Source organism: Pseudorasbora parva, chromosome 20 (genome assembly GCF_024679245.1).
Source record: "Pseudorasbora parva isolate DD20220531a chromosome 20, ASM2467924v1, whole genome shotgun sequence".
NCBI lineage: Eukaryota > Metazoa > Chordata > Actinopteri > Cypriniformes > Gobionidae > Pseudorasbora > Pseudorasbora parva.
This window is the reverse complement of record NC_090191.1, coordinates 1352322-1368702: the sequence shown is the minus strand read 5'-3', so window position 1 is coordinate 1368702 and position 16381 is coordinate 1352322. Positions and strand designations below refer to the sequence as shown.

At 39.4% G+C, this 16381-nt stretch overlaps 1 protein-coding gene across 2 annotated transcripts in view; it reads left to right on the top strand.

The window, feature by feature from the left end:
- The window catches only part of LOC137049864 (NACHT, LRR and PYD domains-containing protein 12-like), a 36764-nt gene extending 20609 nt beyond the window's left edge, over positions 1–16155 (top strand). The window contains exons 9-13 of one of the 2 annotated variants that reach the window (XM_067428602.1): positions 97–264; positions 376–546; positions 7434–7595; positions 8850–8896; positions 15152–16155. In XM_067428602.1, the coding sequence (XP_067284703.1) occupies positions 97–264; positions 376–546; positions 7434–7595; positions 8850–8896; positions 15152–15690 (1087 nt within the window). In that variant the 3' untranslated portion in view covers positions 15691–16155. The remainder of the gene's footprint in view (positions 1–96; positions 265–375; positions 547–7433; positions 7596–8849; positions 8897–15151) is intronic. The other variant, XM_067428603.1, reaches the window with a different exon arrangement.
- Positions 16156–16381: the final 226 nt, after the last annotated feature.

Genomic DNA, 16381 nt, shown 5'->3' with positions numbered 1-16381 from the left:
TGAAATATGCTATATAAATAAACTTTCCTTGCATTGCCTATTAAAAATCACATTGCTGAAATTATTCAGTGCAATTACTGTGTTTTTCTGGTTCAGATTTTCCATATGTAATCTCACTGCTCAGTCTTGTGAGACATTGTCGTCAGTTTTACAATCATCAGACTCTGTCCTGAGAGAGCTGGACTTGAGTAACAATGACCTGCAGGATTCTGGAGTGAAGCTTCTTTCTGATGGACTGAAGAGTTGTAAGCTGGAGATACTGAGGTTTGAGTTTCAAAGGCTTTCAATGTTTGTTTGTTTTTTCCCATTAAGGTAACTACTTAAAATCACACTGTTAAAATTATTCAGTATGTAATTACTTTCTGTCTTGTACAGATTTTCCTTATGTAAGCTCACTGCTCAGTCGTGTGAGATTTTGTCATCAGTTTTACAATCTTCACACTCTGTCTTGAGAGAGCTGGACCTGAGTAACAATGACCTGCAGGATTCAGGAATAAAGCAACTCTCTGATGGACTGAAGAGAAACTGTAAGCTGGAGATACTGTGGTAAATGGTTTTCCTTAAAACAATTAACAAACTGTATTGTGGTTACATTTTTTCTCAATATATTTGAAACATTTCTCCAAACAGTCACCACAGTGATCTAAACACTTTGTAATTGTTCTAAACAGATTGTATATTTTAATTAATTTCTTACAAATTACAAATAATGTAAATAATTTTCTCAAAACACTGTGCACACAACTTTTAAATGTTTTCATAATAGTTAACACACCCACCAAAACTTGAATATATCAGGATAAACAATCACAGCTCTTTATAGAAGGAAACATATACAAAGAGCAAGAAAAGAATAAGAATATGCAAGAGAATGGGAAAATAAAGAGGTGTAATTGTAAAAGTAGTGGAGGGCGTAGAGGAAAAACTTTAATGAGAGAGAGAAGAACAGTGGACTGGGTATAAAGAGATGAGGAGAGAGGAAACATGGATTCAACAGTCACAGTTCTTTCCCATTTTTCTCCACGATGCATGGCTAGCAAGAATATATTTTATTTGATGAAATTCTCTATATAATTTTGGTCACATGTATATATATATATATATATATATATATATATATATATATATATATATATATATATATATATATTAGGGACGGGACTTTAACGCGTTAATTAAGATTAATTAATTACTGGACTTTAACACGTTAATTAAAATTAATTCCGCAAAAAAATAAAAATAAATTAACCACACTTATTTTTGCACCACGGAATGTTTTTCAATGAATGAGTTTCAACGGACCGATTATACTGGAGCACTAACTAGCATTCTTGACTTCCAAAAACAACAAACAGTGAACATGAATGAAGAAGCTGACGAGATTGCTTTGCTTGGCTCCGTGGATGACTGATTTAAATCATAGGATTGCTTCATACACAAGAGGAATACTTTCACTATCAAAGTCAGGACCTGAAGCCGAAAACCTTTTTCAAACCTTTTGCGACTGCCACTGCCGGGGAGTAACGTTATTCAATGCTGACTACAGGCTTAATGACTGATTTAAAGGTATGCACACGTCAACTGTTATAGTTTTTCCTTTTTTTTATGACGGAGTATTTACTTGTCATTGTTTCGGAGGACAATGTTAACAAAAACGCCAGTGAACGGACTGATAATGATGGTCTACGTTTTTGCTCAGGATTGTATGGTTTGACAACAACAAAAAACATGTAAAATGTGTACATTAAAAAATTGCAATGTAAGTTGCTTTCGATAAAAGCGTCTGCCAAATGCGTAAATGTAAATGTATGGTTAAAGACATTGTAAGACGGACTATAAGTGACCTCCTCCAAACTTTTCTTCTTTCTCTATTTTACTTTCTATTTTTTGTTTATTTTTGTCTGTGTGCCTGGCTGAAAATAGTTAATATTTACACACTGTTATGTTGAGGGATAAGTTGTCGTTAGCTCAACAGTTGAGTTGTTAATTACGAGTTACTGGGAGTACAATTGGGCCATAGGAGTCCTGCAGCTTGCTTCAGTTGGGGAGGCAAACATAGGAAAGAGTGTTTTAATGGTCATGGGTTGGTTAATTGCCTCATTGATGGTTTGTTTTGTTTTGCTTTTTCTTTTTTGGACATTTTTTTCTTTTTTTTCACAGCAGAGGCATTATCTGACCAGAAAGTCATGGACTAGATTTACGTCATGGAACGTTAAAGGTCTTAATGGTCGTATAAAAAGGTTAAAAAAAAAAATCTAATCTTAAAAGCCTTTGCACACTGAGTCCGATATTTTTCTTATTTGTGATCCAAAAATATTTTCACGCACAGAGACATTGCGTACCATGCGTATTAATGAATGTGTTATGGAAAATAAAACCCGCAAAACAATACAACATTATGTCTTCAAGTATGGAGGAGGATTTTTTTTGACCCTCTCTTTTTAAAAAGAGAAAAAAAGAGGAAATATTGTGTCCATCCACTCCTGCAATCACCTAGAGAGGAAAGAGAGTTCCACCTCCTTATCAAGCGGGATTAGCCAGACCGATTCAATGTTTTCTTTAGAATATCAGTGGCTCAGTTTGATGATTTGCTAGCGATATACTGGAGCCACATATTAAAAATAAGACCACCAATTTCCGTGCAACAATTGATCCTGAATAGAGATTAGCAGTATGTCTACGGTATGGATCCACGCACGTGGTTTACAGGGACTCGGTGTCCAATAATATGTATAGTGTCTCGGAGTTGTCAAAACATCTCTCAAAATGCATTTTTACAGATGCAAAAACGCAGAAAATCAAACCTTCTTCGATTTTTTTTTTTGACGGACGAAAGTTTCGGAGGCAGTGTGGCAGTGCAGTTTTTTTTCCCCTTAAAGAGATAATGTATTAAACTGTTAACACACTTGATTTATTTTATGTACTGCTTAAAAAAGGTTTGCAGTGGATTTCTTCTCCTATGTTTTCTGTATTTTGAGAGGCAACCACCGCTTTTCCCCACCGAACTGGCACATATCGCTTTCATGATTTCCCTGTTATCAGGGCGAGCTCTCCATTGAGCACAATCTATCTGGCATTCTGGTGGTCCAGTTATGGTCCAGCTTAATAACAACCTTCACCAGCCTTTTTAAAGATTTTTTTGGCCAAACTGCATCAATCTTGTCTGTTCATGATTAATTATTCAGCCTTCCATCCATATTTACTATCTGCAGTTCCTCATGTTAGCAGCATCAAGTGGCTGGAATTAAACAACTCCACTCACCGCCTTTCACCAAGGATTGAATCCCGTAAACAGATGGTTACCTACGATGACACTGTAGCCTGGAAAGTTTGATTCAAAAAGCTGTATGCAATCTCATACCTTAACCACTTTGTATACAAATGGACCAGAGGAAGGTGGATGCCATCCACAACTGGCCAAGATGTCACTGTCCAGGAACTAAAATGTTTCCTAGGATTCGCCAGCTTCTACCATCTTTCCATTAAAATTATAATCTCCTCAGCTCACCTCTCAACACACTCGTCTGAAATCGAACCAAGTCTCTGTCCTGGAACCCTCTGGTGATTGAAGCATTCTAACATCTTACCGCTCAAATACTGGTCCATCCGAATCATGAACTCCCCTCTGTGGTCTAAGTCGAAATATCCATTACCGGGATCCATTACAGCCTTGATGTCCATGCACCTTCTTTTCCAAGAAGCTGTCCCCGGCAGAGCAAAATTACAATGTCGGAAATCATGAGTTACTCGCTATCAAGCTTGCTTTGGAGGTACGGAGACATTGGCTGGAAGGGGTGGGCTCTCTTCTTTACATGGTTTGACTTTACCGTTACCGACCGACCTGTTACACAGCATTGCAAAGCGGATGCCCTATCCCAAGTGTGCCCAACCCTGTTCCAGGAGATCTATCTATCTGCAAACTTGTCACGGTTCATGAATTCGTTGTCTCACATTTGTCTGTGTGTGTGTATAGGTGTGTTCGACATCGGCTGCGGCTGGATGCATGCGATCGGCGAGAGTAGCCGAGTGCAGGCGGGGAGGAGCTGCAAACGGAGACGTGAAGTCGGACACTTTCTGCTTCCCGTGGTGACGCTTGAGCTGTGTTTGCAAACTTTATCACAGCTGAAGTTAAATAAATGCAATATTTCTCAAATACACAGATGTTTCAAATAACATTTTCATCCAATACTTTATGTACTGCTTAATAAAGCGTCTATTTGGACAAGATTAATGTTCAACATATAAACCTACACTATCAATGAAGTGTTGTCAACGGTTTTTATCTGTTTTAGTTTGATAAACATGATGATATAACATCGCGGCTACATGAAAAGAGGTTTTACTGTTATAAATAAATGATTTGTGAGCGTTAGCATAACGTAAGGTTTTAGAATAAACACGAAACGCACGTGTTCGCTGTCATGCGGTGAATCGGCCAATCGTGGATCAGCTGTGTCGTCATCAGAGCTCCTGCATCCACCTGCAGTCCCCCTTGAGAATCTGCAGCGGCTGCATCAGCCGGCTGCTCTCGAATCGCTTTCGCGGTACTTTGTTGACATACGTCACAGTCACGTGCTGTCGGCGCTGTCTCAAGTCGGACAACATTTCTAACCGGCATGCACTGCTTCAAGTCAGCCGCCGATCGGTCTGCGCATCGCTAGGTGAAGTCGAACAAGCCTTTTATGTATGTGTGTCTGTGTTGGGGCGGAGCCGCTGCTTGGCTGATCATTGTTTCCACCTGCGCAGCTGATCAGTGCACCAGCTGCAGATCATTATCTCACCCTATTTAGACTCACTGCATTCTACCTGTCTTTGTCAGAGAGTTGTTTGGATGTTCCCTGTGTTCCGACTGTTCCTGTGTCTCTCTTGCCATTGCCGTTGCCTGTGTCCTGAGTGTTCTTTGTCTTCGTCTTCATCATCACTACCTTCATCCTCGCGCCAGAGGTCTGGGTTGTCTGCAGCGTCCCTGTGCTACCAAGCGTTTCCTTCACTCTGGATCTGCATCTCATGCCATCGTCTGTGCTGCTGTTCTCAATAAAGAAACTTTTCACTTGCTATTGAATCCTGCCTTCTAGTATCAGTACAAAACTTTAACTCCAACCCTGATAAATCACACCTAGAGCAGCTAATTAAGATCTTCAGGAGCACTTGATAATTACAGACAGGTGTTAATATGTATATTGGGCAACCCTACCATATCCCATCTGTATCATCCTGAACGTGACTACAATCCTCCTGAACCTGTTCTCTCTCCAGCCATGGTGGTTAGTCCCATTCAGTGGTCCATCGATCAAATCCTTCAGGCAACACTCACTGAACCTGCTCTGCTGGGAGGTCCTGAGGGATGGTTTTATAATAATAATAATAATGATGATGATGGTAAATGGACTGCATTTATATAGCGCTTTTAACAGACCCTATGGCCATCCAAAGCGCTTTACATATTGCCTCACATTCACCCATTCATACACCGACAGCGATGTCAGCAATGTAAGGCACCATCCAGCTCATCGGGAGCAGCTGGGGTTAGGTGTCTTGCTCAAGGACATCTCGACACTTGGTCAGGCGGAACCGGGGATCGAACCACCAACCTTTCGGTTTGTAGACAATCTACATGAACCTCTGAGCCACTGCCGCCCACCCTCTCGCTCCTAAAAGATCGATACTGGTGGCCCAACATGACCCAAGAGATCTCCAGGTATGTCAAGGGATGCTCGTCTATGCCATTTCCAACACTCCATGGAAACTCCCGGAGGGTAAGTTGGTACCCCTGCTTATACCCCAATGTCCAAGGTGCCATCTGGGAATCGATTTCATGACCGATCTCCTTCCATCGTCGAGCGATTCTCGAAAGCCTGCAAGCTTATCCCTATCAAGGGCTTACCCACAGCATTTGAAGTGGCAGACCTGCTGTTCTATCAAGTATTCCGCCATTATGGCTTACTAGAAGACATTATATCCAATAAAGGTCCTCAGTTTATATCCCGAGTCTGGAAAGCCTTTTTCCGTCTCCTGGGTGTATCAGTAAGCTTATCATCTGGGTACCATCCACAGTCCGACTGAGCGCAAGATCCAAAAAATCGGGAGATACTTCCCGTTATACAACCACCAGCACTTGGCTATCAACCTCCTCTTTTCCCCTGGTCCGGAGAACCATTGGAGGTTCCAGCCGTCAACCACTGATTCGAGGAAAATGAGAGGGTATGGGATTCAGCACACGTGCACCTACAACGGGCAGAATGGAGCCATTAATGCCAAGCCAATGTCTAAAGAACTGAAGCCACCCAATATCAACCTGGACAGAAGGTGTGGCTTTCCATACGTGACCTCCGTCTTCACCTGCACTGCTGTAAGCTGAGTCCCCATTATATAGGTGCCTTTACTGTGCAATGGCAGGTCAACAAAGTTACTTATTCCTTCAACCTTTCAGCGCACTACCGGATCTCACTGATGAAGGTCATTACTCAAGACCTTCACTGAACCTCTGTCTCCATCTCCCACAGAACCCACCACAGACAAAGTACCTCCTCCAGAAGTCGTCCAGCCCCCCGAGGTTGTGGCGGTCCCCGTCGCTAGGTCCAGCAGCCGTCAAGCCAGGTGTGGAGGAGGGGGTACTATCACAGAGTCAGCCACACTGTCACAGCCCCATTCATCACCTATTCACCATGACCCACCTATTTGTTCACATTCACCGGAATATTGTTTTGCTACACCTGCACCTTATCAGAGACTTTCACTATATATGCAAGTTCAAGATCACTTTAACTTATCTGCTTGTCTGTGGCATTTGCTTGCATCTTTGCTGACAGTCTCTCTGTGTCTTGCATTGAGCTCTCTTTAGTTCTTAATATATCTCGCGCAGTCCTGTGAAATTAGATAACATGGAATTAGATTTGTGTCAAATGTTTTGAACGTAACTTCAATAAACTAAAAAAACAAATTAAACATTAAAGAAAAAACCCTTTAGAAATAATAAATCACTGTGCCATTTTGGCACAAATTCCTTGTGCGGACAGTGCAAGTAGCAAATGATTCTCTTTCTCAATGATTCAAATGAGTTTTGGATTGACAGCTTCTAAACCTGGAAGTGAAGAATTAAGTGTTGCGTTTACATGTGTGATTGCTACTAAAAAAAAAAAAATAGGAAGCCGCTTACAGATTCTCACAAAGTTAAGAATTTTGTTTGTAAATTATTATTATTTTTTTTCCACTAACATTTCAGGAGCAGTATTGTACCACGGTTGTCTGTGTAAGATCAAACACCTATTTGTTCTTGATTATATTTCTACTTTACTAGAGTGTAAATGTTTCTGTTGAATGAAACTACAAAAAAATAGTTTAAATAGAAACTACAAAAAACAGCTACCACCCAAATGACTGTGTTAGTGAAGTCTGACTGCCAAACTAATGTAATGTGGACTGTGTGTTTGTAGGTTGTCTGGCTGTATGGTGACAGAGGAAGGCTTTCGTTATGTGTCTTCAGCTCTGAGTTCAAACCCATCACACCTGAGAGAACTGGATCTGAGCTACAATAACCCAGGAGATTCAGGAGTGAAGCTACTCAACCATCCAAACTGCAAACTGGACAAAATCAAGTATGTTAAGCAGGAAGAGTGTATAAGTGAATAAGTTCTACCATGTTGTAGTACACTTCCATAGCTCACTGAAATCTAATCAACTCTTTCCTCGCCAGCGTTTTTTTTTTTTTTAAAGTTGCCATCCACTGCCAGGGTTTTTGGCCATTTTCACAAAAATGTAATTAAGAGAATGTATTAAGAGATAACATGTATAAAGTATATGATAATAATATAAATAAAAAAGGAAAGTGCATAGCTGTAAAAGAGCACAGTAACATTCTCAGTGTTAAATGAACACTTTCTTTGTGTCTATATGAGTCCAATCTATAGAGAGTAAAAAAGTAACACTACAACATTGTTGAAGCTAATAAGATAATTAAACTATTAAGCATCAATGATGAACTCCTGCTATTTAATGTAGATTCAATGTAGAATTTTTATGGCATCAAAACAATGTTGATCTCTGATATCGATCCAACATCTTTATGCTCATCAAAGGCTTTGATCAGAGATCAGACTCACAAATCCAATTGTTTTGCATATCCTTGAAATCTGATCAGACTTAGCAAGTGTAAATGGCAAAAATCACATGAAACGCAAATTTTGAGCCACATTCATATGTGGTTTGCTAGGAACCTTTTCCCTCATCGAAGCAGAGACCAAGAGAAGTTGGGATATCGTTCAAGCAGAAGTTACTCTTTATTGAGACATGTGCTGTGCATTGCTGAAGTCATTCAACTAAAGCAGTAATAATTTTAAGAGGGAGGGATTAAATAGAGTAGAGGTGAAGACAATCTAAACAAAGCATGCAAATGCAGTGCAGGGATCAGCCCATTCCCGGAATTTCCCCAGTCCTGATCTAATCAGCAGAACAGTGTCATTCAAATGAACAGGTGATAATCCAATCAGTTTGACAGTATTGCCAATACCTTCACATTATCATAGGACAAAGGCACAGCTTTGCCTTGAGCTTGTCATGCCAAATGGTCAGGAAGTGCATAAAGACAAAAAAAATAATGTATCAGACACCTGGGCTGCTTAAAATGATATTCTTAGAATGTCATCAATCTTTACCTCAAAATGTAAAACACAATGAACATACAAACATAACGTTTTCAGTTTATATGCTATTACATTGGAACCTAGTTGGCACTGCGCAGAAACAGGTGCAGGTAGCCTCAGGTCACAGGGGTAGACAGGTGTGTGTGTGTGTGTTTGTTTAAAACGTGTTCGAATAAATGTGTATTTACTGACACTTGTATGTTTTTATAGTGTGAATCATGGAGGAGAGTTCAGGATTACATCAGGACTGCACAAATGTATGACTACACACACACACCCACACACACATACACTTATACGTTTATATACAAATATATTAGTGAATGTATGCAATTCATGGATTTTTTCCCCCAGCTTAGCACTTTAAAAATATTTAACGTAATTAACCCAGCATTTATATATATATATATATATATATATATATATATATATATATATATATATATATATATTTTTTTTTTTTCATTCTTTAGCTAGCGTTACATTATATGACCACGCTCTTATTCATGAAAGCACAATAAGACTGTATCTGTGAATATCCTGTCTGTCTCACATAATTCAAATAAATTCATATCTATTTGTATAGCAAATTTCACAATATATTTAGTTTTAAAGCAGCTTTACAGAAAATGCACATTTACATTACAATTTAGAGTGATCTGTTATCAGCAGTGACTAAGTTATGTATTTCCGACATATATGCAGTTAGCTAACAAAGTAACAACATATTAAATTAGGACGGAAACAATAAGCTCATTGAAGTAATGAATACATGTTAACAAATGATTAGGGTATATAGCAGAAGGTAGCATTGGTGCATGTTGATTCAGAGCTGCGTCATCTGAAGTCCTTGCAGGAGTTGTAGTCGTCTCTTCACAGGTGTTGAGGCGTCTGAAGTCTTCATAAGAGGCAGGATCCAGACTAGAGCTGACAGACTCTCTAGTTACCTCAGGATGAACATCCCCGGATAAAATAGAAAAGCTTGCATTCTCATCTTAGAAGTGTTCTTAGCAAATGATTATACACTGATTAATGAGTTCAGTCTTCCAGTCTTTTACCATCGGGACAGTTGAATTTGATTAATATGTGTGAGTGAAAGAGAGCAAAGACAGTGCTTTGTTTGAAGTAGGGGGGTGCACGATATTCACAAAATATGATATTGTGATATCGATAATGATATTGCGATATTGGTATCAATTCAGAAATGTTTAAACCTATGTTAAAATTACAAAAGTTACGGAAAACGCATACAAATTTATTCAAAACAAATAAAACAAGTTTTCTTACAACACAAGGTTTATTTCAACTGAATAAATAATTAATAATCATAATTAAATGAACAAATAAATAATAATCATGTCTACAGAATAGGACATGTTTTACTGTTTGTACAGTAAAAAATAATATAAAGAGCATGTCTAAAGAACAGGACATGCTGTACTGGTTTTACACTACATTATAAAAAAACAATAAAAAAAAGAACATGTCTACAGAACAGGACATGTTAGAAACTAAATAAATAAAATTATGAGAAATGAGAAACAGGGCACATCAACAACCGCTTGCTCTAGTAGTGACAACAATGAAGACAAAATCATATACGGATACCCGGAGCTGTAAGTTACGTCTTCACACTTTATAGAAACAGGAATAAAAAAAATCTTGCTTGAAAGAACGCAAGTAAGGAGGTCGGACAGTAAGTAAAAAACGCTCTTTACTCAATTTGAGCTATACATAGGATTATTTCAGGGTGATTGGGACACTTAATGGCATTGAGATGACTTGAAAAAAGTGTCCCAGTCACCCTGAATTCACCCTATTGAGACCCTAAGCTAGTTAAAGCCAGCTAATTGAGCTTTTTTGCTATATTTTTGTTGTACAGTGAGAAGTAGGAGGGACCTGGTTTAATATATATATATATATATATATATATATATATATATATATATATATATATATATAGTTTAGTTAAAGAATGTATAGGTGCTGGTCATATACTTAGAATGTCATCAAAAAGTATATTTATTTCTCTAATTCCATTCAAAAACTAAAACTTGTATATTATATTCATTCATTACACACAGACAGATATATTTCATAAGTTTATTTCTTTTAATTTTGATAATTCTAACTAACAACTAAGGAAAATACCAAATTCAGTATCTCAGAAGATTAGAATATTGTGAAACGGTTCAATTCTGAAGAGGCAAAGGCCTTTAAATGGTCTCTCAGTCTAGTTCTGTAGGCTACACTATCATGGGGAAGACTGCTAACTTGACAGTTGTCCAAAAGACGACCATCGACGCCTTGCACAACGAGGGCAAGACACAAAAGGTCATTGAAAAGAGGCTGGCTGTTCACAGAGCTCTGTGTCTAAGTGCATTAATCGAGAGGTGAATGGAAGGAAAAGATATGGTAAAAAATAGTGTACAAGCAATAGGAATAACCACACCCTGGAGAGGATTGTGAAACGAAACCTATTCAAAATATGGAGGAGATTCACAAAGAGTGGACTGCAGCTGGAGTCAGTGCTTCAAGAACCACTACACACAGAGAGGTTCCAATCCACTCCGCTCACATACTCTGGCTGGTGTTGGTCCACTGGGTTTTCTGAGGTCCAAGGTCAACGCAGCCATATAACAGGAAGTTTAAAAGCACTTCATGCTTCCTGTCAGTGGCGTAGCACCAAATTTTGGGCCCTGGGTACAAACCATCTTGCTGGGCCCCCGTACCATGTGTGTATAGAAAACGGACTTCCCAGCCTCGGGCCCTGGTTACTCAGTACCCATTATCCCCCCAGTCCCACGCCCCTGCTTCCTGTTGCTGACCAACTTTATGGAGATGCAGATTTCATTTTCCAACAGGACTTGGCATCTGCACACAATGCCAAAGCAACCAGTACCTGGTTTAAGGACCATAGTATCCCTGTTCTTAATTGGCTAGCAAACTCGCCTGACCATAACCCCATAGAAAATCTTTGTATTGGTCTTAAGTAATATTCAAATTTTTTGAGATACTGTATTTGTTTGTTTTTTCTTAGTTGTAAGTTATAATCATCAAATTTAAACGAAAATAAATAAACATTTTGATGATATTCTAATTATAAGACCAGCAGCTGTATACAGTGAAATGCATCTCATTAATTTGATTTCGCGATAATGATACTGAGTCGATATATCGTTCACTCCTAGTATGAAGACAGAGAGAGTGCGCAGGTGAGGGGTTGTTCTCGCCCTCAGTTAACGTGTCACAAGTGTAGCAGTCATCTACATCACTCAAAAATCATTAAAAAAAAACGTATCATAAGGATTTGGCAGGACAAAAATTATATCCCATACTAATACAGTGCATCCATATCTTGAGTCATTCAAACAGCTTTTGTAACAGTGTTTCCCACAGGATTTAGTGAAACTATGGTGGGTGGACCTCAGTCATCATTAGGCTAATTTAATCAAAAGCTATTAGCATTTATGGAAATTTCATTAATGTTTGACTACAACTTGTCAATGCCCTGAAACTTTGAGAACTGTCAGGGCATGGAGCTGAAGACACATACCAAGTTTCATAATGATGTGCCAATGTGTTCTTAAAATATAGCTTTTTTTGACAAAATGTCCACAAAATGTCTACAATGGCTGTTTTGGGACAATTGTGTATTGTTCGACTCTTCCTGCTGCACCATATCTAAAGAGATCGGTTTTGTGATTTGCGTTAAGAAGTTAAGAAGCAAAATAACATTTTTTTAGCATCTCCGGAACACTAGGTGGCACTGCAATGAAACTGTGCAGGTAGCCTCACGTCAGGGTTGGCATAACACACCAAGGACCACATTTACTACACAGGGCAAATTAGTGGACATTTCTGTGTGTGATCTACTGACACGCAAATGAATGAAAACAGACACAGCGAATCAGTCTTGAGCCATGGAATCAGAGGAATTACAAGAGGGGCCTCCACACCTTTGGTGCTTGGCCCCTAATAATAATTGTATACATTGTTATTACAACTATCCCTAAGGCACAATGACATTACAATATGTTTGTCTTTAATTTCTTTACTCGTGGGAGTTAAACCCATAAACTGCTACATTGGAGGAAACCTGCAGGTTCAGTGAAAACAGACAAACGTAACTCATTACAAATCTGGTGAAATACTGTAATTATCTGTCTGCAAAAATGTTGGATATAATGTAAATGTAAAAAAACAAAGCATCACTGGTGCCGTTTCATTCCTAAATGCATGTTAAACTCAAGGCACGTGCCGAGATGGAGTTCACTGCATTCTTTCCTTGCGAACTTAGACATGGAAAACACAGCTGATCGCGTGAGCAAAGCGTGCTCTTCACTTTGAAACATGTAGCTCAACAGACTATATACTTATTTAAAGGGGACCTATTATGCAAAATTCACTTTTATAAAGTGTTTGAACACTGATGTGTGTCTGCAGTGTGTGAGAACAACCAGCCTATAATAGTTCAGCTTGGAACATGGATATGCATCAGACTTGGAGATCCTGAAAAGATCCATTGTAATGTTAAATTCCCAATCAATCTTTTTTTATTTTCGGACCCCAGTTTAAGCTTAAAGGACAACTCCGGTGAGAAATGAACCTAGGTGTAATTAAAAGATGGTTACCAAGTAGATCGTTCTCTGGGATGCGTTTTCATGGAAATTGAATGTAAAGAGTTTTATCTCTAAAAACAGATTAGCTTATAGCGCTTGCCTAAGGGGCAAAGGGTAAGTGAAATTAAATCGCTAGTTAATACCACTAACAAGGCTCAAAAATAGCCTCACACTAACACGGCAGCATAATGAGGGTCCCTACATGCAAACCGAAGCATTGAGAACGTTGTAAGTGTACAAACAGTTTAATAAGAAGATACTTTATAAACATAGTACATTACGCGTTCACGGACAGGCGCCATCTTGGAAAACGGTCTCGACTTGTCAAGCCACGAGCGCTGTGCTAAGTGATGAACTGTGACTTGGAATCTCATATGGTCCGTTGTTTCCGGAAGAAAACACTGAACGCAACAGAGAAAATAAATCAATAAAACTAAAAATGTCCATGTTATTACATTTCACAAACTTAATTCCTATCGACCAGCTCACTTAGCACAGCGTTTGTGGATCAATTCGTCGAGACTGTTTTCCAAGATGGCACCTGTCCGTGAACGCGGAATGCACTTGTGGCATTCCGACGGGAGGGGTTACAGATTTATTTCAGCGAGTACGCCACCCTGGAAATTTGCCAGGGACGATACCAAGTAAATTCTCTTTTATTAAGACACCACAGGTTCGTTATCTATATGGGTGAAGAGACGCAGGTCGCATGTATGAAAAATTACCACTTTATTATATCAATCTTGAATAAAAGACAACTTCAGAGCAGGAGTTGCCAATCTGCATCCGACACATACACACACACAATACAAATAATACAAAATGACCAGAAGCGGAGGTATCTGGAGGGTTGGGCCCACTGTCCAATTTAGAACGTTCCCGTGATACAATACACGCCCATACCACACGTGAAGATTGGATACAAGAAAACACACAGCACTAAGTGTGAACACCACACCACGGCAGCAGGACGTCACCCTCCAGAAACTCTCAGCTCCTGTAACAAAACAAAAACACAAAGAAAGAATCTGAACAGACACCAAAAATAACAATACAAAATGAAACATTAACAATTGAAAATATCCCTAAATTAGATTAAAGACAAATTCACACTTAACATTCACTCGGACTTCTGGCAGTCCAGTTACAATGTCAGAGTGAGGTGACATGCGTTGACTGAATGCACACAGTACTGATATACAGCCACTAGAATCAAACAGGTGGCAGTCGGCAGAAACAGATCGGCCAGCAAGGCCGCTCAGACCTCAAAGGCAATAATCTCAGAAACAGTTACTATTAAGAAGATAAAACTGAACAGCACAGAAATGAAACTGTGGTAACAGCAGACTTTCAGGAAAACCGAGTGGCAATAAAACAGTCGGACTTGTAATAGCAACAAAACAGCAGCGCGAGCTCAAACGCGTTTCATGCAGGAGATCGTCACCCCAGCATCATCTATGCCGAGCGTCCGTGAAGGAACGGATTCTCCTGCGAGTGATTGTCATGGAAATGCATAGCTGTACAATTACTCACAGCACGAATCACCGCGGCTCATGTTTACATTAAAACCACTACACATAACAAAAGCCTGCACGCACACGTCACCACAGGGCTGCAGACCAAACATTCCCTCACTGAATGGTGGCACGCCCTCGCCCTGGGGGCGGAGCTTGAAATGACGCACCCTCAGGTAGGACCCAGGGTTTTAAATAGACAGGTCTCAAATGCTGATAGGCCATCACTAAATACAGGGGAGGGAACTTACTCACCCTGCTACACACTGTCTGAGTGCGTTGTGAAGAATCCTAAATGAACTCGTCAGATCTGAACTCAGGACTTAAGACAGAAAGTTTTGTTAAAAAATCCTGTGATGTGTTTTCTCTTCATCAGATTCATATCGGCTCATTCTGGATTTGAATACAGTGAGTAAACACCTCCATCTCTCCGAGGGGAACAGAGAGATTACACTCACTTACACACGCCAGCCGTATCCTGATCATCCAGACAGATTTGATAATGTGTCTCAGGTGTTGTGTAGAGAGAGTGTGTGTGGACGCTGCTACTGGGAGATTGAGTGGAGTGGTGATAATGGTGGTGAAGGTGTGTGTATATCAGTGTCATATAAGAGCATCAGCAGGAATGGATCAGGTTATGAGTGTCGGTTTGGATCAAATGATCAGTCCTGGGGTTTATACTGCTCATCCTCCAGTTACTCATTCAGACACAATAAAAGAAAGACTGAACTCCATGTGAAGCCCATCAGCTGTAGAGTAGGAGTGTATGTGGATCACAGAGCAGGAACTCTGTCCTTCTACAACATCTCTGGAGACTCGATGAGCCTCATCCACACAGTCCAGACCACATTCACTCAGCCGCTCTATCCTGGGTTTGGGGTTTATTCTTCTGGATCATCAGTGAAACTGTGTTAACAAAAAGTCTGATGAAAGATTCTACCCATAATGCTTTGAGTTCCATGATAAATCAGTGACTGTCCCATGCTGGCTTGGCTAGATAACCCAAGATAAGAGGCTTGATGCGCACTTATGTTTAATAAACACCAGCACGAAAAGTTAACACAAGACAATGAACACAAGATAACTGTGTGTGTGTTTTTGTTTTGTAAGTGATTATTTGTTTGTATTTCCTTCTGTTATTGTTCTTTACACACTCATTTATATTGTTAATTCTTTGGGAAGGGATTGGTAGGGAGGTGGTGTCATTTCTTTATATCTTGATTTCTGCTGGTCCAGATAGTTAGGGAATTAGTATATTTGTGTTGTACTTTTCTTTTCTTTTGTAGTTTAGTTAGTTTCTCTCTAATAGTTAGAAGGTTTATGTTGGTTGTTTTGACCTTGCCCTCTCTTGAAGCCTTGAAATCCTCCCACATTTCTCAAATAAAGCACTTGTTTTTGACATTGAGTTGTTTTGTCTTTGTTAAAATACTGGGGTTGGGATTTGAACCTTGTTGATCCACATGTTCATTTATTCTTCCTTCAGTCTCATTCTCCACCCCATATACAGTCTTGTTCAAAATAATAGCAGTACAATGTGACTAACCAGAATAATCAAGGTTTTTAGTATATTTTTTATTGCTACGTGGCAAACAAGTTACCAGTAGGT